At 38.3% G+C, this 27,378-nt stretch overlaps 1 protein-coding gene across 2 annotated transcripts; it reads left to right on the top strand.

Moving 5' to 3' along the window:
• The first annotated feature begins 9,161 nt into the window (after positions 1-9,161).
• Positions 9,162-23,393, top strand: LOC125920105 (killer cell lectin-like receptor 2). Of its 2 annotated transcripts, XM_049627108.1 has the most exons (7): positions 9,162-9,604; positions 10,754-10,870; positions 12,450-12,539; positions 13,699-13,905; positions 15,804-15,946; positions 18,027-18,133; positions 21,026-23,393. In XM_049627108.1, the coding sequence occupies exons 2-7, from the start codon at positions 10,756-10,758 to the stop codon at positions 21,183-21,185; spliced, it is 822 nt and encodes a 273-aa protein (XP_049483065.1). In that variant the 5' UTR covers positions 9,162-9,604; positions 10,754-10,755; the 3' UTR covers positions 21,186-23,393. The 2 variants fall into 2 exon arrangements, with proteins under 2 accessions (XP_049483065.1, XP_049483066.1); XM_049627109.1 differs by lacking the exon at positions 9,162-9,604 and having other exon boundaries at positions 10,464-10,870.
• The last annotated feature ends 3,985 nt before the right edge of the window (positions 23,394-27,378 follow it).

Here is a 27,378-nt window from a genome sequence, read left to right as displayed (position 1 = left end):
CGGTATTGTTGTGTATACATTCATTTATGTTTATGATTAATTGATTCATATATTTGGGGGTTATTATGTTCAGGGCATCAACATTTACAGTTGTTAGCTCTTCTTGATGGATAGACCCCTTAATTATGATATAATGCTCTTCTTCATCTCTTGTTATAGTCTTTGTTTTAAAATCTAGTTTGTTTGATATAAGTATGCCTACTCTAGCTTTCTTTTGACATCCTGTAGCGTGATAGTTCTCCATCCCCTCACAATCTGCAGGTGTCCTCAGGTATAAAATGAGTGTCTTGTAGGAAGCATAGAGATGCGTCTTGTTTTTTTATCCATTCTGATATCCTATGTCTTTTTATTGGGGCATTTAGTCCATTTACATTTAGAGTGATTATTGAAAGATACGGGTTTAGTGTCATTGTGTTATCTGTAGGTTTTGTGCTTGTGATGTTGTCTCTGGTCCTTTGTAGGTTTTGCTGCTTTCCACTCATAGAGTTCCCTTCAGGATGTCCTGCAGGGCTGGTTTAGTGGTCATGAACTCCTTCAGTTTTTGTTTGTCTGGGAAAGCCTTTATCTCTCCTTCTATTCTAAATGACAGCCTTGCTGGAAAAAGGATTTTTGGCTGCATATTTTTCCTAGTCAGCACACTGAATATTTCCTACCACTCCCTCTGGCCTGCAAGTTTCAGTGGACAGGTCTGCTACTACCCTTATGTGTCTACCCTTGTAGGTTAAGGTCTGATTTTCCCTAGCTGCTTATGAGAATTCTCTTTTCATTTTTGTATTTTCTCAGTTTCACTATGATATGTCATGGTGTTGATCTGTTTTTGTTGATTCTGAAGGGAGTTCTCTGTGCCTCCCGGATTTGGATGCCTGTTTCTTCCCCAGATTAGGGATGTTCTCAGCTATAATTTGCTGAAATAAACCTTCTGCCCCTTTCTTCCTCTTATGGAACTCCTATGATATGAATATTATTTTGTTTCATTGAGTCACTTAGGTCTCTGATTTGCCCCTGTGGTCTATTAATTTCTTTTCTCACCTTTTCTCAGCTTCTTCCTTTTCCATAATTTTATCTTCTATTTCACTTATTCTCTCCCCTGCTTCTTCCATCCTTGCTGTCACTATCTCTAGTTTATTTTGCATCTCATTTACAACATTTCCTAATTCATCGTGACTATTTCTTAGGTCCTTGATCTCTGCAGCAGTATATTCTCTGCCGTCTTCTATGCTTTTTTCAAGCCCAGCTATTAGTCTTATGGGTACTATTCTACATTCTTGATCAGATATGTTGTTTCTATCTGTTTTGAGCAATTTTCTGGCTGTCATTTCTTCTTGGAATTTCTGTTGAGAAGAATTCTTCCCTTTCATCATTTTGGCTAGTTTTCTGTCCTTTACATGTTTTAATAGCTTGTTATGTGTCCTGCACTTGCGAGTACTACTATATTAAAAAGGACTGTCCAGGGTCTGGCACTTCAGGAAATGTTTTTGGAGTGTGTTATGTGCACTCCGTTGTTGTGCCTTGGCTGCTGTATCTCACTACTTCTAGTGGTGTATTGGACCGCCCACCAGGTATGCTTTGATTTTTCATTGAAGCAACCCTGGAAAGGAGGACAAGGTGGGGGGAAGAAACCTTATTGCAAACTAAGAGATAAATGATTAGGGTGGATAGAGAGAGCAGTCAGAGAATCAAATAATTTATAGGGCTTAATCCAGAAAGAGATGAAAATAAAGAAGAAGGAGATACAGAAAAGGTGTAAAAAGAATATGGCAAAAGGTCTGATTACACAAACAACCAGACCAAGAAAGAAAAAAAGAGAGAGAGAGAGAGAGAGAGAGAGAGAAAAGAAAGAAAAAATATGCATAATAAGAATCGACTAAAAATCAAATCAGAAACTTTAAGTCTGAATCCATGGGAGGAAGAAAAAAATTAGGAGAGCAGAAAGATAAGGCAGGGAAAAAGAAGAAAGAAAAAGAAGAAAAAAATAATTAAAAAAAGAAAGAAGAAAACAACAACAACAACAACAATAACAAAAACAGACTCACATACAAAACCACAGGACAGTTGTCCAGTGGTGCCTTGGACCCCGTGGCTGTGCTCGTCTGGAAGAGGGGCCTACTGGTTCCGTGAGTGTCAATCTCACTCCTGGAGAAAAGCCATTGCTAGCCTCGGAGGGGTGAGGTTTGGTGTTAGTGGGTCCTGCCTCCACTGGGTGCCCCCTGCACTGGGTGCCGCTATCTCGTTCCCTTAAGCCCCACTGTGTTGGTGACGGGGAGGAAAATGGTGACACCCTAGTCCTCCCCCTGCACTGGGTGTCTCGAAACACACTGTTCAGGCAGTGCTCCCTGAGCAGCATGGGCGGGAGCAGGCCGGGTGTGTCCGGCTCCCCAGTCTCCCTGCGTCCTGGGCACTCTACTGGGATTCAAAACTCGGTGGTTTAAAGGATCCCACTCTGCACGGACCGAGAATAGCACTACTCCGCCCGGTGGACAACAGGCCTCTGGCTGGCGCCTGCAGCGTCTTGTTCTTGAAGCATTAGTAAACCCTCTTCTCACAGCACTGCATGGAGGGGACAGCTTTCTTGCAGTGCGCCCCCAGAGCATTACCAAGCCGGGGGCTGGCTCTCCTCCCCACCAGGTGCACGCAGAGCAGCCCGCAGGCAGTGGCTCTGGTCCGGAGATAGTCCTGCAACCCTGAAATCTCTGATCTTCACTCCTGGGCTGCTTGCAAAGTAGAAACTGTCTCTCATCTCTCTTTGTATTCTTGTTTCCTGGACCGTGGTCCAGAGAGGTTTTTCTCTTATTCAAATACAATCCCACACTTCCATAGCCTCTTTCTGCTCCTTTTGTTTCTCCACCGACAGGGTTACCTCCCTCTTCCTTGCCTCCGCAGCCACCCGATTGGTCTCTCCCAATTCACAAACACGCACCTCTGAACTGCCAAGCTTCTCTCTAGCTCCTGGAGAGGTTTCTGTCCGACTGCAGCCTGGATTCCTGGAATTCCAAGTGATCTCAATACTGCCGAGTTTGAGGGAGGAGGGAAGTTCTGGTATCCCTCTTGTTGACTCCTCCCTCTTGATTAAATTTAGGTAGCCAGTGTCCCTTGTGGCTATCCTTTGGACAATGTAGCTCTAAAGCACGTCTTGGTAGCCTGTTTGCCTTGGAGTACCATCTGGTCTTTCGCACTGCATAAACAGGCATGAACACGAATGGGCATCCTCTTCAGGTTTGCTCTGGAACGTCACCTGATCTCCACGGTGCAAGACTATACTGTCTTCACCTGCTGGTCTCTTACGAAAATAAGCATATCTTCTTAAGTTGTAGACCTTGGTGGATATGCAATGTAAAGTCATAAAGTCATGTTATAATTTTCTTAGACGTCAGTCTCCAGGAGGAAGGGAAAAACAAATTGCTCTGTTAACCTTCTGTAGGGCCACAATTTTTGGTTGCTCCTTGAGAGAATCTTTATTCTGAGTCTCCTGAGGAAGACATTGACTAAAATGATGAAGATTGAGGGAGTTGGGGGAAATAGTCCTTAGATTAAAAAAAGCCTCTAATGTATTAACTCTGTTTTCATTCTCTGACTTCCCTCTAGTGCTGACTCACTTGTTATGCTCTGTCTCCACTATCTACTGTGTTTCTCATGTTCAAACCAAGATTAGAGGATAGGTCATTAGGATAAATACTTTATATTGTTTCTGGCTTTCATGTACCCTGTTTGAACTGGCTCTCCTTGATGGTAAGTTGCTAGCGGACAAGGATCACTAAAAACTAAATTGTGTGCTAATTTTATGTGAAACCAGATTGTTATAGCACTCAGGTCAGCAGATACATGTTCCCTTTCCCCTCTCCCCATAAAAAAAGAGACCTCTTACAATAATCAAAGTATTCCTAAGTATTGGTTCTGTGCCCCGTCCCTCCTTTTGTTCCTTTTTGGGATGGAGTGTCACCACCCAGCACCTAGCACAGTCTTTTCCATAGAGTAGGTGCTTTGTAACAGTTGATTGAGCTTGTTGTCTTTTGTACTTCCTGCCTTCAGATTATGTGCCTTTGTAACTTAGTCTGAGGTGGAAGAGACTCATTTCTGCCACTGTGCAAACCTTCCAACTGCCATGAATTTTGCATACACACATACCTCTGCCACAGAGCTGTATATTCAAATACCTCGGAACAGGATGTGTCTTTTGGATGTGGTCCCACTGCGATTGTAATTTTCTCATGTATGGTCCAAGTAGAGCACTTTAACTTTGTTCAGCCAAGGAATAGATAAATGGCCCCGCAAAGAGGACCAGCGAGAATTCTTTATTTTGAGTTTCTAGGTTTTGCACCTCTGCTTCTTACAGTTAAGAGTACATGCAGATACTTCATCGATGTCAGACTGAGTTTATTCATGTGGACATTTTTAATGTAAATGAGAGCTGAGATTATTTTGTGTATCCATCATTAGACCATTTTGTTTGAGACCTGTGAACATGGGTTGTGCTGTAAGTTCAACCAGTGATCCCTGTGATTTTTTTTTTAAAGATTTTTTTGGGGGGAGCAATTTTCGGTTCACAGCCAAATGAGAGGAAGGTACAGAGATTTCCCATATACTCTAGCTGCCCACATGCACAGCCTTCTCTGTTATCAGCATCTCTCAGCAGAGTGGCACATTTGTTATATTTGATGAGTCTCCACTGACATATCATAACCGCTTAAAACCCATAGTTTGTTTACATTAGGGTTCACTCTTGGCAGTGTGCGTTCTGTGAGTTTGGGCAAATGTATAATGACCATATATCCATCATTCTGGTCTTAGAGCTAGTATTTTCACCACCCTAAAATTCCCCTGGGCTCTATTCTATTTCTCCCTACTCTCATCCCCTGGCAACTGCTACTCTTTGTATTGTCTCCATAGTTTTATCTTTTCCATAGTGTCATAGTTGGAATCAGACAATATGTAGCCTTTTCAGATTGACTTCTTTTACTTGGTAATACACATTTGAGTTTCCTTTATGTCTTTTCATGGCTTGATAGTTCATTTCTTACTAAGTTTCCTTCGTGTCTTTTCATGGCTTGATAGCTCATTTCTTAGCGCTGAATATTCCATTGCTTGGATGGACCACGGTTTATCCTTTTATCTAGTGAAGCACCTCTCAGTTGCTTCCAAGTTTTGGCAATTGTGAATAAGGCTCCTATACACATCTATGGGCAGTTTTAATAGTTGGCTTCTTAGCATTATATGGTAATGAGCTAGAATAGAAAATCCACAGAATTTAATAAAAATAAAGAGCAAAGGTAAATGAATGGTTTGAGGGTGAGCTTAGAGTCTGAACTGTGTGATATAGTGGAGGGAACACTAATTCAAACATCTAACTTCTTAATTGTGCCACTACTTTGCAGAGCTATTTTCCCTTCAACCCATGAACAGACTTTATCCTTTAGTGGCACAGAGCCCAAATAGCAACCTGAAATCCTTTTTTTTTCTTTTCCCATAATTTTTTCATGCTTACTTATTTCCTGAGACGGTCTTCTCATTTAGGTATTTAGAAATTGGAGGAAGGATGGGTACTGTTTGATTGACTGCTGGAGGGCAATTGGGCCAATATCAAAGATTTTGACTCTAGAGTGTTAGAACAGTTTTTATTGTAAAGACAAGAAGGACAAATGAGGTACTAGTCAGGGGAACAGGAACCTTCAAATGAAGTCTTTTGAGTTTTTACAACAAGAGCCAGAAGTCGCTCAGTGTCATGAAGTTTAGGCATTAAGTCTAACAACCGTGGAGGTGGGAATCTTGGCTAGGTGAGGTCCACTTCTCAGGAGAGGGAGGAAGACCATCTTTTCGTAGGAACTAGTGTTTATGCTAGACATACTTCACGTTCAAGAGGAGAAACAGCATGCTGCTGTGAAATGATAAGCTGCTGAGGTTTGACGGTGTGACCAGAAAGCTGGAAGGTGTGACTAGAAGCCGTGATCTAAGCTCCTAGCTGACAAAGTGAATATTGCCAGTAGGGGTTGAGGTAAGTTGTGTGGTTTCCCAAATGGAAAAAGGCTTTGCAGCCAAGCAACCAGGAAGTAAGTAAACAAATGCTTTGTATATACATATGTTTTATGTATTATGTGTCTTTTGAGCAAAAGTGAATTCAGAAGACCTCTCACTGGCTTCTCTCTAAAATGGAAAAATCTAGATTTTATAGTCAATTTCTCTTAACTCGAACCCCTTTGCTCATCAAGCACACATGTAGGCATTGTATCTCTTGTCTGTGCTGCAGTTACGATAAGGGACCAGACAGACATGGTAGTCACAGAGTTTACGTAGAGAAGACAGACAGGTATGGAAGTGAAAAAAGGTAATCTGCAGCTGTCTAGGCTCCATCGTGAGAACTCTCCACCCTTTCATCAGCTATAAGGATGTAAATCAAAACAGAATAAAGGCTCAGCATTACTAGTGTCTCCACCGGGACAGGAAAATATAAATAGCTAGATCTGAGGGCACAGAATGGTTTTTCTAGGGCGGTAGTAGGATGCCGCCCATGTTTTTCCAGTACTAATGTGCCTGACCGCCCCTTCCCACCTCCTTTCTTCCGAGTGTCTACACTCCAAACCTCACATGTTAGAACAGAGAAACTAGCTCAGCCTGTCAGGACTTCTGGATTGCAGTCCTGGCTTTTCTACTATTTATAGAACCTTGGGAGAGAGAGGGAAAAAATGACTATTTATTTTGAAGTCTGAGAAATCCTATCTGTAGTGCTAATCTCATTGAAATCTTCCAAGTCTATCAAGTGAGTGATATTCTCATAGAACATGGGAGGAAACTGGCTTGAAGATCGCAAGTGACTGGTTCACATTTTTGCAGCTAGAAAGGATTTGAACCTTGGACCTCAAATAATAATATTTAACATCTAATGAGTGCCTACTGCGTGTTTACCAGGTCTGGTTGGCACTTGATAGACCCGGTCTCACTTAACTCTCATAACAACCTGAGAAGGCAAATATTCTCGCTATCTTACTATGATGAACCCGACGTTTTATAGAAGGGTAGTGACTTGCCCCACATCTCACAGGGAAGCTAGTGCTGGTATTTCAAACCACATCTGCCTGCTTCCAGAATTCATGCTTTGTAGCATGAGGTTTGTTGCAAATCCAAGCCCTTCTGAATCCATATTCTGTCAGTGCTTTATATTCAGTCAGGCCTGATTTTAAACATGGGTCAAGACTTAGCAAGAACGTGGGTGTTGGCAAGTCAATTAACTTCTTAACGTTAGTTTCTTCATTCGTAAAATGGGGACAGTAATAAACAGTTCTCAGCATTGGAAGGTTTTGATATGGTTGGATGTACAGTGGGTCCTCCAATAAATGATAGTGTCTCTCTCTGCCACTTTTTTGATCACCACGAATACTTCTCCCACCCCTGCTCCCAATGTTCTCTCAGCAGAACTGGTTTTATTTATTTATTTATTTATTTACTTATTTATTTTTGGTGCTAGGTTAGAAGGCTAAGATCTTTCTCTGTTTGGAGATGAACAAAGTCGAACCAGGAGTGGGGTAAAGACAAGAAAATGCCCAGCAGCATGTATTCTTGAAGTGTCCAGAAACTACCCATGCAACTTTGCTTTGTCTTATTGAATTAAATTAGTCTCTGGGAGGTATTTCAGCTGAGTGCCTGCACATGATGACAAGTGGTGATTCAGAGATTCAGGACCGCTTTGGGGACAGACAGGGACCAAACACCGGCAACATAACCTAGACATGGTGGTCCTAGCGGTGAGAACAGTCAGTAGCTGTGTTTGTAAAGTAGCATGGAAGTGAGGTGGGCAGCATGAGCAAACTGAAGAATGAGAAATCCTTCTAAAGGACAATGCTTTGGTTGTGGCTCGACGTGGTAAGGGAAAAAAAGAATAAGCGAGGAATTTGGTCAGAGTCGGGTGAAATAAGGGTGAGTTGTCTCTGCATAACCAATTTCTGTTTCTCATCCCACCTCACTCCTCTCTGCCACACCCCACGTTAACCATAATCATGTGATGTGAAGGGCAACGTCGGTTGGTTTCATAGAGCTGTATGTCAGAAGACTGACAAGGACTGTATTACATGACAATGAACTTCAGGGAGATTTGGCTGTATTCTGGTAAGGTCTGACTCATAGAAACAGTTGCAGAGATGAATTTCCTTTAGCTGGAAGGTTGAAGATCTTCACGAAGTAAGGTTCACGCACAAAACTCGAGTGGAGGAATACTTCAATAGTATCTCTTCTTAAAAGATCAAATGTGAGCATTTTCTCACACACCTAGTGATGTACAAATGGGAGCAACTTCACTGGAAGGCATTTGGCAATATGTATCAAAGTTCTTTAACGTATCGATCCCATAATTTTATGTTTAAAAATTTTTTCTAAGACAGTATTCAAAAATAAGGCCAAATATTTTTTATGTTAGCAAAAAACATGGAAACCACCCAGATGCCCAACCGTAGGGGATTGCCTGAATAAATTGTGATATAATCTGTCTGGGTAATGACTATATATGGTTTTTAAAATCACATTGTAGATGAATATTTTTTAAATGAGGAAACATTTATTAGGAAATAATCAAAAACATCATGTATGGAACGATTCCAACTTTGATAATAAACCCAGTGTGTGGATAGAAAAACTAGAAGAATATACGCCAAAATTTTTGTAGTGGAATTATGGACATGTAAAAACAATTTCTAAAATACACTTATCTGTAGTACACTTAAATGGAAAAAAGAAATAATACATTTTTTTCAAATAGCAACATGGAAGACAAAGTTTCTAACAGGCTATTTAAGAGTTAAAGAATTTAGTTACTTAGAATTTAGAACAAAACTGTGTTCATTTATATGTTCGGTCCTCAAATAATTGATTTTGACTGTTATTTTGCAAAGAGTTCGAAGTGGTTGATTAGTTGAAATGGAGGAAGATATACCTCAACATCAGCCTTTTGATATAATTTCCTTTCACCACTTTGGTCAAGAGGAGGGGCACTAATTTTTTTAGTGTGAGTACCATTCAGAGAAAATTCATTTCTGCCTTCTGTCTTATAGCCCTGACGCACACAAGGGATCCAGGATTGGAAAGGCCAGCTTCTTCCACCGCATTTCTGGATCAGTGTTCTCCACCTGCATCACTGCCTGGCATAGACACAGGTAACATTTGCTTTTGCTTTCTCATAGCTTTGTTATCTGAGTATCCTACTAGTCCCACTTATAAAGAAAAAATTCTCAGGAAAAAAGATGCTAGGAATATGGCATTTTATTACAAGTGGCTTGGCATGAATATGGGATTGCTAGAAAAGAATTTTCTAATGATCACATCAGAACTGCATGAACTCTAAAGGATATGAAAACTACTGCAGCATTCACGGGAAGCTATTTTCTTTTTCTCAATATGCTGCGTGTTTTGCTTTATGTTGAGTTACTTACATACTATCCATCTTAAAGGACTGAATAAGTGAAAACACTCCTGTTCCTTAGGAAATTAGGGAAAATGTGAAGAAGTTAGAAAATTTTAGAAGTTAATTAAAAAATTGAAAAAGGATATAGTTCCATGTGCAATTTGTTTTCCACGTTTTCTGCTCCTTAGATATCATCTCTTCACACTGATTAATATAAGAACCAAGGTAAGTTTTAGACGTTTACTATTTAATAATTTCTTGTTATATTGATATTATTATAGATCAAATCCTTTATGGATATTAACTAATGACTGCCTATTGACAAATTTTATTTTCACAGAGGCTTCTGTGGCAACATCATACACTAGAAAATTATTTCTAAAATTCAAATATACATGGAATCATTTGGGATTAAAAATACAGGAGTCTCGGCTCCAACTAAGAGATTTTTTTAATCGTTATTTTTTAATTAATTTATTTTTGTTTTGAGAGAGAGAGCACGTGCAAGTGGGGGAGTGGGGCAGAGAGAGAGAGACAGAGAGAGAGAGAGAGAGAGAGAGAATCTTAAGTAGGCTCGATGCTCAAAACAGAGCCCGACATGGGGCTACGTGGGATTATGACCTGAGCCAAAATCAAGAATTGAATGCTCAACCAACTGAGCCACCCAGGCACCCCTAAGAGGTGTTTATTCCACACACCTTGCATGGGGCACTGGAATCAGATTGTTGAGCAATCTGTGATGTTAACCCTTAATAATTCTTTTGCAGATGGTTTATGGGATGTATTTTGGGAAACACTCTAGTAGAGTCATGTCATAACTGAAAAGAATGCAAGAACTTTGTAATATTTATATATAGATATGAATGTGTATATTAAGGCTTTTTAAGGCAAGATACTTATATTTTTTCAGTACTTCAGAAACAGAATTTTTGTTTTTTGAATTGATAGTTTTAAAATGGTCTCAGTAATTTACAATGGTGCCTCAAATTTGCCCAACATTTGTATATGTACATTGAACATTTGGAGTTAAATTGGCTGGGTGAATATGACTCAGCCTATTCAGTGTATTGGTAGATTAAAAAAAACCCACCTTTCTGTATTTCTAATCATAATGGCAATAATCACTAGAAGTATAAATGAGTTTAACAGAAATATTGAAAGGTTTTCGCTTTCCTATATATATCAGGCTCAGTCCACATGCTTTGTGCACTTGAAGGAGTTAAACACACCTCCCCTTACACATACAGATACACACACACACCTCTAGGTATGTTTCTTGTATATTTCTATAGACTGACACTGTAATTTTTCTTTGGAAAGAAATCATCCTGTTGTGAGGTTTTAATGCAAAACACGTTTCCCTTCTTCCTGTAGAGATGAGCGATCAGAAAGTGATTTATTCCACCCTGAGATTTCTTCAGTCTCCTTCAGAGTCACAAAATAGAATAAGGCCAGGTAGGACTCAAAGGCCTGGGAAAACTGATGACAAAGGTACGTGTCTTAAGCGTCTCTTTCAAACTTTGACGTTTGAAAAAAAGTTCCTGTCTGTCCTTCAGGTTCTCAAATGGTGATAGGAAACGATAATGGCGTAGGTAGCAGAGCAAGTCTTTTTTTTTTTTTTTTCTTTTTAAGTTTGTGAGAATGGAGAAATTGATGAATTCTTTTAGATTCACAAAGCCAATAAAATGTTTTTATTCAAATTTCTGATCAAGAGGAATTTTTGAGGCCATTAAAAGTGAAGGACAGATTACAGTCTCAAGAAAACACTGCATTTCCTAGAGAAATAAAGGTCTTAGAGACTGCTTGAAAAATGACAATATTTGTTAGAAACAATGTTTTTATTCAGATAGAAGGTGTTTTAGGTGTCTTAAATATTTACCAAACCTTAACGGCAATGAAGAAACAGAAGGAGCATTCATTTTTTTTTCTGTTCTCTTTTCTGTTCTACCTTCAAATATTGTCATGAGCTCTAAAGTGAGAATGACTTTTACTGTTTTAATTTAGTGACAGAGATACAGTTTTCAGATCAAGGACCTCAAAAATAGGAGGCTAAATATAATATTGTCTAGGGAAAAATAGAATTGATGAAAAAGAAAGGAAATTTGATTTCTAGAAATTAAAAAAAATTTTTTTAATGTTTATTTATTTTTGAGAGAGAGAGACAGACAGCATGCGAGCAGAAGAGGTGTAGAGAGAGGGAGACACAGAATCCGAAGCAGGCTCCAGGCCCTGAGCTGTCAGCACAGAGCCCGATGTGGGGCTGGAACTCACAAACTGTGAGATCATGACCTGAGCTGAAGTTGGACGCTCAACCAACTGAGCCACCCAGGCGCCCCTATTTCTAGAAACTCGTTTAAGGATAGATCCCAGTCACATTTCCAGCTTCAGAATATCCACTGTTGGCTACCAATTCCTCAAGAATATTGACTGCTTTTTTGTTCCTCTTCATGATTAGTTGTGATCACAGGAAAGAGTATACAATGTCCGTGTGGATTCTTATAAATGTGTATTATGTCTATTGCCTTCTGTGCTTCTTTTTGAAAACTTGGTTAGATTTTTTTAAATTGAAGGATAGTTGACATGCAATGCACCTTAGTTTCAAGTGCACAGCATAGTCATTGGACAGCTCTCTATTTAGTAAGGGAAGTACTTTTAAAATCCTATTGGACTGTTCTTATGTGTAATATTTCTACAGTGGGTGTATATCATCAGAAGTCTGAGACCTTATTTTTATTTTTCATAAAAGGGGAGAGGGGCAGAGAGAGAAAGAGAGAGAATCTCAAGCAGGCTCCTTGCTGAGCCTGACACAGGGCTGGATTCCATGACACTGGGATCATGACCTGAGCCAAAATCAAGAATCAGATGCTCAACCGACTGAGCCACCCAAGCGCCCCAGAAATCTGAGACTTTAAAACTGTAATTATTAGGTTACGAATTTAAATCAATTGGTATGATATATTTTTGTAAAAATTTTAGGGAAGATTGTCTCTTTGTTTCAAATGGTATCCCAGGCTAAGGTTAGTAGGGGCCATGCTCTGCCCCTGATAATTATCTTTCTTTTTATTTAAAGAGTTTTCAGTGCCCTGGCATCTCATTGCGGTGATTCTTGGGATCCTCTGTTTACTACTATTGGTGACAGTTGCAGTGTTGGGGACAAAGAGTGAGTAATTGAAATATATCCTTCAAGCCTGAGTAATAGCAGGGACCGCTAATTGTGCAAATATTAATTGTGCTCCGTTAATTGTTCTCCGACTCCCATCAGGGAATGTCCCAGGTGGCTCCTTCTGGGTGATTTTTTCCATAGACATGTCACAGTGCTATTTTCATGTTACTTACCTATTCCAGTGACTCTGTGGTTCAGTGAGTTGTCTTACTGTGTATAATACATGATAACATTCCTCCAGTTACAGGACTTAGTCATATTCTGACTTCTGAGTTTAGATCACTGTGATTCTTAAACATTCTTCAAGAAATAGCTGTTCAGAAGAAATTATGACTTTCTTGTGATTTTTTTTTAAGTATTTAATGAAGATATAGTTTAGTGGAAAGAGTGATTCTGTACATGGACATTAGATGATCTTGAATACAACTTTTTAAATGTTTTTTTAGTTTATTTATTTATTTTGAGACAGAGACAGCGTGAGTGGGGGAGGGGCAGGGAGAGAGGGAGAGAGTGAATCCCAAGCAGGCTCCGAGCTGCCAATGCAGAGCCCCACATGGGTCTTGAACCCAGGAAACTGAAAGATCATGACCTGAGGCCAAAACAAAGAGTCAGATGCTTAACTAGTTGAGCCACCCAGGTGCCCCTTAAATTCAACTGTTATCTTTTATTTGAATTTCTTGACATTTTTTGAGAAAATTACTAATATGTTACACTCAGATAAATGTACATATTTAAATCTTTCTCTCTTTTCTTCTGTGTATATTCTATCTCCTCTAATAACAATGACGCTATTTCCTTATGTGTCTCAGCACAGTTTTTCATGCTCAGATGTGTTGTTAAAAGTTGATTGACTGATTTTTACTTTGGTACCTATTTATAAATGATGCACTAACTTTTAAAAAGAAACAAAACCGAATTATAAGGTGTTACCATCATAATTTTATTTATTTATTCTACACTCAGGTTACTAACAGTGTGAAATTTGGTGGTTCCATTTCTATGGTTAGTTTATTGAGGTGTTACTTTCTAAATGTCAAATTACTCATTTAAAGTAATGAAATGGGTTGGTTATCAAAGTGAGACTTTCCTTTGTCTTACATTTTAACAGTTAAGCCGTATGAGTACTTTTATATTATACCTATGCTGTTAATTTTAGTTTTTCAGTATATTCAAGAAAACCATCAGCAGAGGGAAAAGATAAAAAATTTGAGCCAAGAGTACCAAATTGTGCAAAATGACAGCTACTTCAAGGAGCAACTTTTGACAAATAAGATTTTGGAATATAGCAGTCGTGAAAATGAAAGTCTTCAGCAGAAAATGAAGCAGGATTTTATAGAAAGGACATGCCAGAGAAAAAATATAGGTATGAAGGGAAGGGAAGATTGCATGATTTTCTTTTATTTCTTCCCCTCCCAGAAGGTTTGAGGCTAAATAGACAGGTTTACGATCTATGCTAGTGATCTAGGTTTACCAGGCAACTTTTTATTTCTACTTCTGAGATGTAATATGAGTGTTCGGGTTTGCCTGTATCAAATATGAGACAGACCCCAGGAGCCATTTGGATTAGTAGGGCTCTATATTTCCCCCAAACTCAATGACAAGCCCTGCATTTCTACTGCTCCCAGAAGGTGAAATCGTGTGTCAGCTTCCCTGAAAACTTGGATCATTTTGGACCTGTGGGCAAATTAGGCACTCCGCTTTGTTGCTGACATGAGATATGGAGGCTATAAGTAAAAATGTACTTCGGCTAAAATGGGCACAATGCCTTTCATTTGGATGCTCTTGGAAAGATGATTGTGTGCGTGTGTTCCCATTCTGCCTTGAGTTGAGATATTTGGCCTGTATGCTCTCTGCAGTGCTCCTGCAAGTTTTGCCTAAGTGTTGATGTTTGTGCAACTCGGTCTGATAATACCATTAAAAACATCCAAGAGATAAGAATATTAAATCTCACATAATAAACTCTGTTATCATGTATAATGGTGGAATGAACTGACCTGGTTAATTAACAACTATTAAATATTTGTTTAGGATTTGGAGTTTACAAAGATTTTGCATATTTAATATCATTTCAATATGGTAGGTTGTAGGAATTTATCTTCTCTGTTATTAAAGAATCAATGCTATTTCAAAAATTTGATACATTATAAAATGTATGAGGAAAAGAAAAAAATCCCGAAGAATGTTTCTTTTATTTAGAAGACATTCCAGAATCTTTTTATTTTTAAAAAAATTTTTTATTATTATTATTTTCTAATGTTTATTTATTTTTGAGACAGAGGGAGACAGAGCGCGAGTGGGGGAGGGGCAGAGACAGAGGGAGACACAGAATCCGAAACAGGCTCTGGGCTCCGAGCTGTCAGCACAGAGCCAGATGCGGGGCTCGAACCCACGAACTGTGAGATCATGACCTGAGCCGAAGTTGGACGCTTAACCGACTGAGCCACCCAGGCGCCCCCAGAATCTTTTTAAAAACTTACTTTTATTGTTTTAAAAACAGCTTTCTTGAGGTATTATTAACATGCAAAAGTTGCACATATTTACTGTATATCATTTGACAAGTTTGGACATATGCATATATCTGTAAAATCATCCATAATCAGGGTAATAGACATATCCATTACCTCCAAAAGTTTTCTCATGTCTCTCTTTTTGGGAGTGGGTAAGAACACACAAGTTTCACCCTTTTAACAAGTTTTTCAGTGCACACTTCAGTATTGTTAACCAAAGGCATTTTGTTGTACCACAGATCTTTAGAACTTAATCATCTTGCACAACTGAAACTGTATACCCATTGAACAAAAAACTCCTTACTTCCCCCTCCTGTAGCCATTGGCAACCACCTTCCAGTTTCTGTTTCTCTGAATTTGACTATTTTTTGTATCTCATGTAAGTGGAATCATGGAGTATTTATACTTCTGTGATTGGCTTATTTCATTGAGCATAATATCCTCAAGGTTAATCCATGCTGTTGCCTATGCAGGATTTCCTTTTTCTAAAGGCTGAAGAGTATTCTATTGATTGTATATATCACATTTTCTTTATCCATTCATCCATTGAGGGACACTCGTTGTTTTCATATCTTGGCTGTCGTGAATTGTGCTGCAAGGAACATGAGAGCTATCTCTTTGCATTCCAGAATCTTGATGAACGTAATATTGTCATTATTGATGATACTAAGATTTTACTTAGTTATGGAGGGCTGATAAATATATGGCTCTGCTTAATGGAATAGCAGGTAATGTTTCACCTTATATGTTGCAGGCAAACTCTATGAAAGCCACTGGTCCTGTTGTGGAATAAAGTGTTACTATTTTATTCCTGAATATAAAAACTGGAAGGGATGTAAACAGACATGCCAAAGCTATAATTCATTTCTTCTGAAGATAAATGATCAAGATGAACTGGTAACATGGACTGTTACATTTACTTTTATTTTCTTGCACCAGGTCTCTTACCCAGGGACCCAAGATAATGAGGATGTGGCAATCCAGACAGAGGGACCTTCAGTTATCCTCTGGGTTGTATCTGTTGAGTGAGCACAAGTTGTGTAGTTAAGAAGGTTAAGGGTTCTGGAAAACCCTGCCTACTGATGGGCATATATGATGCTGCCACTTACTAAGCATTCTTATATTATCTATTCATGATGACCATTAATATTTCCAAAATGGAAAACCCCCTTGAAGATTCACTTTGGGGTTTTGCATTCATTTCCTTTTCTAAGGCATCTGCAGGAGAACAGCTCACTGAAAAGCATGGCTCTCCTTCAATGGAGCTCTTAACCCTTTGGTATTTGCAGCCTGGAAGCAGTGGTTATTTATCCTTCTAAGGTGGCAACTAAGTACCTGGAGGCAATCTAATCCAGTAGGTACTATTAGGAATCCAGGAGCCAGACTGCCTGGTATCAGGCAAAATCCAGTTCTGCCACTTTCTAGCTAAGTGAGCTTGGGTGAATTACTTAGCGTCTGGGTCTCAGTTTTTCCAGCTGCAAAATGGAGATAATAATGAGTAACGTAAAAGTGATAACAGTTTTACAAATTAGCCTAATGGTGATTTTCATTGCATCTGTACATAACATTCATTTGATCAATATTCTAATATATTGTATCGATGTATATTTTTTAAAATGAATTGTAAAAAGAGAAAATAAAGTGACAATATCAAAATTATCTTTTAAATTTATTACCAATAAAAACTATCCACATACACAGAATGTTTTTTTACTGAGAAATGTTTTCAAAGATCAGTCTGAAACGTCTACTTATCACTTAGGAAAACAACACAACATTTATATGCAAATCTAATAGATGTTTTAAATCACAACATAAAAAAAATTTATGATATGAAGTCATAAAATTATTTTTGTTTGTTGCAGTAAAACCCACTTAAATTTAAACCTATATTTTAAAATACACTCACACATTTGATCAGACATTATATGTCACTTTGATATATTACATTTTTTGACATAGCAAATATTTCCAAATACTGCCCCTTTTCCCTTCACCCTTTCTAACTACTACACTATAGCAAGCCTTTCTCAGCTCTGATGCACAACTTCTTATATATACTTCTTATTTTAATAAATTTGTTTTGAAAATTCCTTTCTTCATCTAAGAATATGTAATGATCACTGTCAGTATCCTTAAATATTTTTCTGGAGCATGATTTTGAGTAGTTTCATAGTGTCATAAATTATTTAACAAGTCTATTATTAGATACTTAAATTTACATTTTTTTCGTGTTTTAAATAATCCATGAGACTGGCAGCCATTTTTGTTTTTTATTCTATTAAAAAAAATTTTTTAAAGGAGTGCTCCATTTTTTTTTTTTTTTTAAGTTTACTTATTTATTTGAGAGACACAGACACAGCGTGAGTGGGGAAGGAGCAGAGAGGGACAGAGAGAATCCCAAGCAGGCTCGGAGACTGATGCGGGGCTTGAACTCATGAAACCACAAGATCATGACTTGAGCTGAAACTGACAGTCAGATGCTTAACTGACTGAGCCACCCAGGCACCCCAGGAGTTCTCCATTTAATTTTAATTTTAATTTTAATTTTATTTGATTTTGTTTGAGAGAGAGAGAGAGAGAGAGCACGAGCAGGGGAGGAGCAGAGAGAGAGGGAGAGAGAATCTTAAGCAGGCTCCATGCCCAGCATGGAGCCCAACTTGGGACTCAATCTTATGACAGTGAGATCATGACCTGAACTGAAAACAAGAGTTGGATGCTTAAACGACTGAACCACCCAGGAACCCCTTGGCAGCCATTTTTAATACTAAGTAAATAATCTATGATAGAAAATTACTTCAGAAGATAAAAGCACAGGGATGGGCGGGAAGAGAGGGTTTTCTAGGAAGTAGAGATGAAGTATGGTATGGAACATAGCAGAGTACCAGCCACAGAAATAGCTGGGACCTTTATCTGGTTTTTTCATTTATCTAACCGATGGGAGCTAGTCACATGGTATGTTTTGTTTCCTTTACAGACCTTCATTCAAACCCAAACTTATAGGAATTACTACTGGATTGGATTATCATATAAAGGAGGAGAAAGAAAACGGAAATGGATTGACAGTGACCCACTTTTGGGGATGTAAGTCTCTGGAATGAATGCATTCCAACTCCAACATTGGTGTTGGAATCAGGATGTATCTGTATCTAAAAAGAATCTTGTCTTGTTTCCCACAGTTTTCCCACGGGGGTCATTGGTAAGAACAAGTAGAGTGATTAAGAAAATGTTTTAGGAAGTATAATTAAAAAGGAAGGGAAATGTCATGCAGATTATTAACAAAATTATGATCCTAGGCACATGCTCAGACGTATGTGTTATGAGGCACACAAAATAAGCCAAAATTATAAAGTACATCATTCTGACTGAGTTATAGTGATCCCTCCCACAATGACAGATGGGTATTTTGAGGATACCCCAAATTCATCTGACACACCGTTGTAGATGGTCCCTGAGTTATAATGGTTTGACTTATAATTTTTCTTTTTTTTTTAATTTTGTTATTTTTATAACGTTTATTTATTTTTGAGACAGAGAGAGACAGAGCATGAACGGGGGAGGGGCAGAGAGAGAGGGAGACACAGAATCGGAAACAGGCTCCAGGCTCTGAGCCATCAGCCAGAGCCTGACGCGGGGCTCGAACTCACGGACCGTGAGATCGTGACCTGAGCTGAAGTCGGACGCTTAACTGACTGAGCCACCCAGGGGCCCCAAACTTATAATTTTTCTACTTTACAATAATGTGAAAGCAATATGCAGTAGAATTTGTACTTTGAATATTTCATATGATCATTTTCTGGGCTGGTGATGTGCAGTATGATCTCTTGTGATGCTGGGAGCTGCGGCTGTCAGTCAGCCACGTGATCACAAGATCACCAACCCGGACACTTACAACCATCCTGTACCCATCCAACCATTCTGGTTTTCACTTTCACTATCGGATTCACCAAATCACTGGAGATACTCAACACTTGAGTATAAAATAGGCTTTGTGTTAGATGGTTTTGCCTAACTAAAGGCTAACATCAGTGTTCTGATCATATTTAAGGCATGCTAGGCTAACCTAGTAGGTTAGGTGTATTAAACGCATTTTTGACTTAGGATATTTTCGATACGTGTGAAATATTATCACATCATTTGATCTGTATATTGTTAGTTATATTATTTATAGACATAAATATACATGAGTATACACACAAACATGCATACATATACCTTCACTATGGTTTTATTTTGAATTTGTTTCTTTATGCAAGTAAGTGAGTAACTAAGTGATCTCTATACCCAATATAGGGCTCAACCTCATGGCCCTTGTCGCATGCTTTTCCAACTGAGTTAGCTAGGCACCCTTAAAGTTTTATTTTGAAGTGCAGTGTTTTGTAAACGCTTGGGTTTATATTTAGTTATAATCTTCTTTTAAATTGCTCAATGACTTTTAAAAAATCTTAACTGTTACACTTTTGATTTCTAGGGATTCTGTTTTAAGTTTTCAAATCTTGCTAGTTACTCATATTTTCAAACTGTCTTTTGAAAGATATCAAACATACTAGTTTATATTTGGTATCCGATAATTCTAATATTTGAAGTCTGTGGGTCTACTCTATTGTTTCTGCTTGCTTTTGTTCATGGTGTCATTTCCTTTGTAGTGTTTAGTGATTTTTGTTTTTCTTTTTGAGCTGCTGTGGAAATTATTTGGGGACTGAGATGAAGGTTGCTTTTTCAAGGACTAATTAGCTGTTTCTGGATACCTTGGGGTATGGTGTATCTGGGCCACTTTTAATTCTAAATTTAGGTCCTACAAGTAGTGTGATTTTGGGCTGCAAACTTACAAGAGATGTCATGAAGGAGATTACTTCAATATAGTCATAGTGAGTACACTTCTAAGCAAAGACCTCAGAAGCATAGAACAGAAAGGCTCATGGGCCAAATTAAGATGCCTAAATTGTACAGTTAATCAAATCAATTTAAAACAAATAACACTATGCAAGGGGAAAGAAATGGGATAGCTTTTCACAGTGCGCTGGAATGGGATCAATTGTCAAACTCAGGATAGGGTGCCAGTGGGTAAAAGGATCACTCGAATCCTGGTTTAAGTAATCTTCATATGGCCTGATTCTTCTCCATACCGCTTTCCTGATAATGGTGTGGTTTCTAGGACATCACTTGAGTTTTGACTAAGAGGGCCCACCAAACAGAAGCCTCTATGGCCAGCATACACATTTTCTCTCTTGGGGAGAGGCAGGAACACGTAAGCCCGGCCACAACTGCAGCTTTTCAGTGAACCTGCTGAGCAGGTATGGATTTTATTTGAGTTTTTTAGGCAGAGGGCCAGTATGCGTGTCACCAGTGGGAGGTGAGTTTAAGACCTCATGGATGTTAAGTATCTCTGTTCATAGTGTATATTTTGAGTGAGACATTTAGTGCTGCTTTGTTCTTTCTTCCTTTCCTATGCTCTATACTGTATATATACCTGACATGTCTCCAAGGTTACTGATTTACTTATCCATATATATTTAATACATCTTATGCTTTCTGCCCATGCCTCACAAGATAGTTTCATTTATCTCCCTTCCTTCCTTCCTTCCTTCCTCCCTTCCTTCCTTCCTTCCTTCTTTCTTTCTTTCTTTCTTTCTTTCTTTTCTTTCTGTAAGAGATTTGGATATTCAAATACATAGCAAATACAAATTATATGAGGGATGGAAAGCAGGCTTACTGTATCGTGACTCCATAGCAATATTGCAAGGTAATTTTGCCTTCTAACAAAAATTCCCAGTGTAAAATAAAATGAGAGATTATTATGGGATCAAAAGTTGATATTCTGTTTAATAGGCTAAGACCAAAAGAAAATCTTTTACTGATGAAGTTATAATATTTCCATTTTCTAGATATTTAGGCAATGGACTTAAAAAATTATAATTTATGTTATTGTCAGCTTCAGAATTAAACAGCTGAGCGTGTATGCTTTCTTTTCTACAGGCACTATGCATTCATGAATATTTCTGGGAGAGGACAATGTGCATTTTTATCTTCAACAAGAATAACAAATGCTGAGTGCTCTCAGAAGTACAATTGTATCTGTGAGAAGACAATTGGTGATATTTTCTTTCCCTGCTTCAATAATTATAAGAAAAGATGAGATAGAATTTTGTAATTTTTTTTGTTTGTTGCTGTGATAATTTGTGATTATTTACAAACTAATGTTTTTGATAGCAGGACTTAGTTTACTGTGGAAACGGAGATGAGTTAGAGAAGGAAGAAAATGTTCTTTTTGGACTATGATTTAAGAAATTAGATACCTGATCTTTTCTTGAGGAAGAGGGCAAGATTTTGTCTTTGGAGAGCAATTTCCCCTCTCTTTAATGGCCCTGAGAAATTCTCTCTTTCTATTTCCCTGAAGCAATTAGACATCTCTGATAGTCTAGTCTTTTCCTTATTAATAGGCTGGGTCTTTCCTTATTAATAGGATGAATCATTTAAATAGCCTCGGCTTTGAGGGATGGCACGATTAAGAACTAAAAAATAGTTATCTAGCCTCCCCTCTCCCATCTAGATAATCACCTCTCATTAAAATGTTTTTCTTTTGCTATAATTTTATACTTCCTGAATAGTTGAAACAACAGTATAGAAACTCTCATGGGGCACCTGGGTGGCTGAGTTGGTTAAGCATCCGACCTTGGCTCAGGTCATGATCTCGTGGTTTGTGAGTTTGAGCCCGGCATCAGGCTCTGTGCTGACAGCTCAGAGCCTGGAGCCTGCTTCAGATTCTGTATCTCCCCCCATCTCTCTGCCCCTCTCCTGCTCACACTCTGTCTTTCTCTTCCTCAAAAATAAGTAAACATTAAAAAAATGAAAAAAAGCCCTTTCATATAGTCTTTGCACATTTACCATTTGTTAATATTTTGTCCTATCTGTACTTTATAGTCCTTCTCTCTCTCCCCTCCCCCCACCCTGCTCACCTGTTTGATAATAAATCGGGGTCATTATGTCCCTTTCCTAAATGTTTTATTAGAGCTAGTACTTTGTCTTGTATAACCATAGTAAAATTATCAAAACCAAGAAATTTAGCATTGACAGAGTACTGTGTTTTCATCTATAACCCATATTCAAATTTGTCAACTATCCTGATTATATCATTTATAGGCATTTTTCCTGCACGTTTCAGGGTCATATGATACATTTAGTTGTGATGTATCTTTTTGTTTTGTTTTGTTTTGTTTTACATTTTATTTTAGAGAGAGAGAGAGAGCGTGAGAGGGGGAGAGCCAGAGGGAGAGAGCAGACTCCATGCTCAGTGCTGAGCCCAACGCAAGACGATCTCACGACCCTGGAATCATGACCTGAGCCAAAATCAAGAGTCAGTTGCTTAACTGACTGAACCCCCCTCTCAGGTGCCCCAGTTGTGATGTTTCTTTAATCTGGGAGAATTCCTCAGGGTTGTTTTCCTTGACCTCGACATTTTAAAATGCAACTTTATTGAGTTATTCTTTCATGCAATAAAACGCATCCATTTTAAGTCATGAGGTCAGTGGGTTTTTAACAAATGTATACATCTCTTAAATACCATCGGGTCAAAACATAGAACATTTCTATCACCTATAAAAGTTCCTTTCTTCCCTCTCACTACCCACTGGTTCCCAGACAACCAGTTACACATTCTGTCACTAAAGGATTAGTTTTGACTGTGAGAGAATTTCATAATCATGTACTCTTTCATGTATCAGTAGTTCATTCTTTTTTTTTTCTGAATAGTATTCCATTGTACCAATGTACCAGAGTTTATTCACCCACCTATGGATATTTGATGTAGTTCCTACTTTTGTCTATTACGAATAAACCTGTCATGAATACTTTTGTATAAGTTTCTGTGTGGACATGTGTTTTCATTTTTTTTAAAGTTTTTTTTATTCATTTTGAGAGAGAGAGAGAGAGAGAGAGAGAACATCTGCATGTACTAGTGGGAGAGAGGCAGAGAGAGGAGAGAGAGAATCCTAAGCTGTGCTTACAGCACAGAGCCTGAGGCAGGGCTCCATCTCATGAACCATGAGATTATGACCTGATCTGAAATGAACAGTCTGACGTTCAATCTACTGAGCCACCCAGGTGCCCCCTGCCCCCCTTTTAAGTTCATTTATTTATTTTGAGATTTTTTTTTTTAATTTTTAAGTGTTTGTTTATTTCTGAGACAGAGACAGAGACAGAGTGTGAGCAGGGAGAGAGAGGGAGACACAGATTCTGAAGCAGGCTCCAGGCTCTGAGCTGTCAGCACAGAGCCCGATGTGGGGCTCGAACCCACAAACCATGAGATCATGACCTGAGCTGAAGTCAGATGCTCAACCGACTGAGCCACCAAGGCACCCCAATTTTGAGACCATTTTTTAAAATTATTAAATACCTAGGAGTTTGATAGTTGAGTCCTATGGTAAGCGCATGTTTAATTTCATAAGAAACTTCTAGTTTGTTTTCCAGTGTGGTTGCAACATTTTACTTTCCCAGTAGCAACATATGAGAGTCCCAGTTGCTCCAGATCATTGCCAGTACTTGATAGTATAAGTCTTTTAAAATTTAGCCATTATGGTAGATGTGTAATGGTATCTCACTGTATTTTTTAATTTGTATTTCCCTGAAGACTAATAACATTGAGTATCTTCTCATGTGTTTTTTGGCCATTTGTATATCTTCTTTTGTGAAGTGTCTGTTTAGTTTTTAGCCCATTGAAGTGTCCGTTAAGTCTTGTTTTAAGTTGGAGTTATGAGTGTTCTTTATGTAATTTGTATACAGATTATTTGTTAGATATATGTATTGCAATACTTTCTCTCAGTCTGTCTTCTCTTTTCATTTTCTTTTTTTAAAAATGTTTATTTTTGAGAGAGAGAGAGAGAGAGACAGAATGCGAGTGGGGGAGGGGGAGAGAGAGAGAGAGAGAGAGAGAGAGAGAGAGAGAGACACAATCTAAAGCAGGCTCCAGGCTCTGAGCTGTCAGCACAGAGCCTGATGTGGGGCGAACCCACAAACCGTGAGATCATGACCTGAGCCGAAGTGGGATGCTCAACCGACTGAGCCACCCAGGGGCCTCTCTTTTCATTTTCTTAATGGTGTCTTCCCAAAAGCAAAAGTCTTACATTTTCGATGAAGCCTAAAATGTTTTTTTTTTTCTTTTTTGGTGCTTTTTATGCCTTATCTAAGAAATCTTTGCCTACGTTAAAGTCACAGAGATTTTTCTCCAATGTTTTCTGCTAGAAGCTTTATAGTTTTGATTTATATGTTTAGTCTGTACTCATTTCAAGTTAATTTTTGGGTGTGAGAAAGGGTTGAGGCTTATTATTATTGTTGTTGTTTTTATTTTAATTCTCATTAGTTTACATATAGTGTTGCATTAGTTTCAGGTATACAATATAGTAATGAAACACTTCTGTACAACACTCTGTGCTCCTCACAAGATGTGAACTCCTTAATCCCCATCACTTATTTAACCCATTCCCGCACCTTCCTTGCCCCTGCTAATCAGTTTCTTCTCTATCATTAAGAGGCTCTTTCTTGATTTATCTCTCCCTCCCTTATATTTTCTCTTTGCATTTTTGTTTTGTTTCTTAAATTCCACATATGAGTGAAATCATATGGTTTTGGTCTTTCTCTGACTGTTATTATTTTGCTTAGCATGATGCACTCTAGCTCCATCCGAACCATTGCAAATAGCAAGATTTCATTCTTTTTTTATGGCTGTGAAAGTAGTATTCCATTATCTATCTATCTATCTACCTACCTATCTACCTACCTATTATCTATCTATCTATCTATCTATCTATCATCTATCATCATCTATCTATCATCTATCATCATCATCATCCCAACTCTTATCTTTCCATTCATCAGTCAATGGACACTTGAGCTGCTTCCATAATTTAGCTATTGTAAATAATGTTGCTATAAACATAGAGGTGTGTGTACGTCTTTGGATTAGTGTTCTTGTACTCTTTGGGTAAATACCCAGTAGTGCAATTGCTGGGTCGTAGGGTAGTTCCTTTTTGAGGAACTTCCATGCTGTATTCCAGAGTGGCTGCACCAACTTGCATTCCCACCAACAGCGCAAACGGGTTCCCTTTTCTCCACATCCTTGCCAACACCTGTTGTTTCTCGTGTGTTGTAGATGTTAGCCATTCTGACAGGTGTGAGGTAATATCTCATTGTAGTTTTCATTTGTATTTTCCTGATGATCAGTCATGTTGAGGATCTTTTCATGAGTCTGTTGGCCATTTGTATGTCTTCTGTGGGAAAATGTCTATTCATGCTTTCTGTCCAATTTTAAACTGGATTATTCATTTTGGGGGTGTTGAGTTATAGAAGTTCTTTAAGTATTTTGGATACAAACCTTTACCGGATATGCCGTTTGCAAATATTATCTCCCATTCTGTAGTTTGCCCTTAGTTTTGTTGATTGTTTCCTTCTCTGTGTAGAAACTTTTTATTTTGATGAGGTCCCAGTAGTTCATTTTTGCTTTCATTTCCCTTCCATCAGGAGACTTTTCTAGAGAAAATGTGGTATGGCTGATGTCAGAGAAGTTACTGCCTGTGTTCTCTGGGATTTTTATGGTTTCATGTCTCACATTTAGGTTTTTCATCCATTTTGAATTTATTTTTGTGTATGGTGTAAGAAAGTGATCCGGTTTCATTCTTTTGTATGTTGCTGTCCAGTTTTCCCAACATCATTTGTTGAAGAGACTGTCTTTTGCCACTGGATATTCTTTCCTGTTTTGTTGAAGATTAATAGACCATATAATTGTGGGTTTATTTCCAGATTTCCTATTCTGTTGTATTGCTCTATGTGTTTGTTTTTGTGCCACTACCATACCGTCTTGATGATTACAGCTTTGTAATACAGGTTAAAGTCCGGGATTGTGATGGCCTCCAGTTTTGCTTTTCTTCTTCAAGATTACTTTGGCTATTCAAGATCTTTTGTGGTTCCATACAAATTTTAGGACTGACTGTTCTAGTTCTGTGGTAAATGCTAGTGTTATTTTGATAGGGATTACATTAAATGTGTAGACTGTTTTGAGTAGTATAGGTAGTTTACCAATATTTGTTCTTATAATCCATGAGAATGGAATGTCTTTTCCATTTCTTTGTGTTGTCTTGAATTTCTTTCATCAATGTTTTATAGTTTTCATCTATAGGTCTTTCGTCTCTTTGGTTAGGTTGATTCCTAGGTATCTTGTTATTTTGGGTGCAATTATAAATGGGATTGTTTTTTTAGTTTCTCTTTCTTCTGTTTCATTATTGGTGTATAGAAGAACAATAGATTTCTGTACATTGATTTGGAACATGGACCTGTATCGAATTCATTGATCAGTCTTAGCAGTTTTTTGGTGGAGTCTTTTGGGTTTTCTATACATAGTGTCATGTCACCTGGATATAATGAGTTTTACTTCTTCCTTGCCAGTTTGGAAGCCTTTTATTTCTCCTCATTGTCTGATTGCTGTGGCTAGGACTTCCAGTACTATGTTGAATAAAAGTGGTGATTGTGGACATCCTTGTCTTGTTCCTGAGCTTAGGGGAAAAGATCTCAGTTTTTTCCCATTAAAGATGATGATAGGTGCTGGTTTTTCATAAATGGCCTTTCTTATGTTGAGGTATGTTCCTTCTAAACCTATGTTGAGGTTTTCATCATGAATAGGTGTTGTATTTTGTCAAATGCTTTTTCTGCATCTATTGAAATGATCATATGATTCTTACTTTGTCTTATTGATGTGATGTATCACACTGATTGATTTGTGAATATTGAACCATCCTTGCATCCCAGGAATACTTGATCATGGTGAATGATTTTTTTAAATGTTTATTTATTTTTGAGAGAGAAACAGAGTGCGAGCAGGGGAGGGGCTGAGAGAGAGGGAGACACAGAATCTGAAGTAGACTCCGGGCTTTGAGCTGTCACCAACCACAAGATCATGACCTGAGCCAAAGTTGGACACTTAACCAACTGAGCCACCCAAGTGCCCCAGTGAATGATTTTTTTAAAGACTTAAATGCATGTCTTTTTTTCCAGGTGTACAATATAGTGATTCACACTTCCATACATCACTCAGTGCTCATTACAGCAAGTGCCCTCCTTAATCCCTATCACCTATTTGACCCATTCCCCACCCACCTCTGTTCTAGTAACCATCAGTTTTGTTCTCTATAATTAAGAGTCTGTTTCAGGGCGCCTGGGTGGCTCAGTCGGTTAGGCGACAGATTTTACTCAAGTCATGATCTCACAGTTCATGAGTTTGAGCCCTGTGTCAGGCTCTGTGCCAACAGCTCAGAGCTTGGAGTCTGCTTTGGATTCTGTGTCTG

Source organism: Panthera uncia, chromosome B4 (assembly GCF_023721935.1).
Source record: "Panthera uncia isolate 11264 chromosome B4, Puncia_PCG_1.0, whole genome shotgun sequence".
NCBI lineage: Eukaryota > Metazoa > Chordata > Mammalia > Carnivora > Felidae > Panthera > Panthera uncia.
This window is presented reverse-complemented; position numbering and strand designations above follow the sequence as displayed.

Excerpts from the sequence above, each read along its gene's own strand:
- LOC125920105 (XM_049627108.1), top strand. The coding sequence starts at position 10,756 with ATGAGCGATCAGAAAGTGATTTATTCCACCCTGAGATTTCTTCAGTCT. Across the intron at positions 10,871-12,449 it reads TGGGAAAACTGATGACAAAG|AGTTTTCAGTGCCCTGGCAT; the intron begins GTACGTGTCTTA and ends TTTTATTTAAAG. Across the intron at positions 15,947-18,026 it reads TAAATGATCAAGATGAACTG|ACCTTCATTCAAACCCAAAC; the intron begins GTAACATGGACT and ends TTTCCTTTACAG.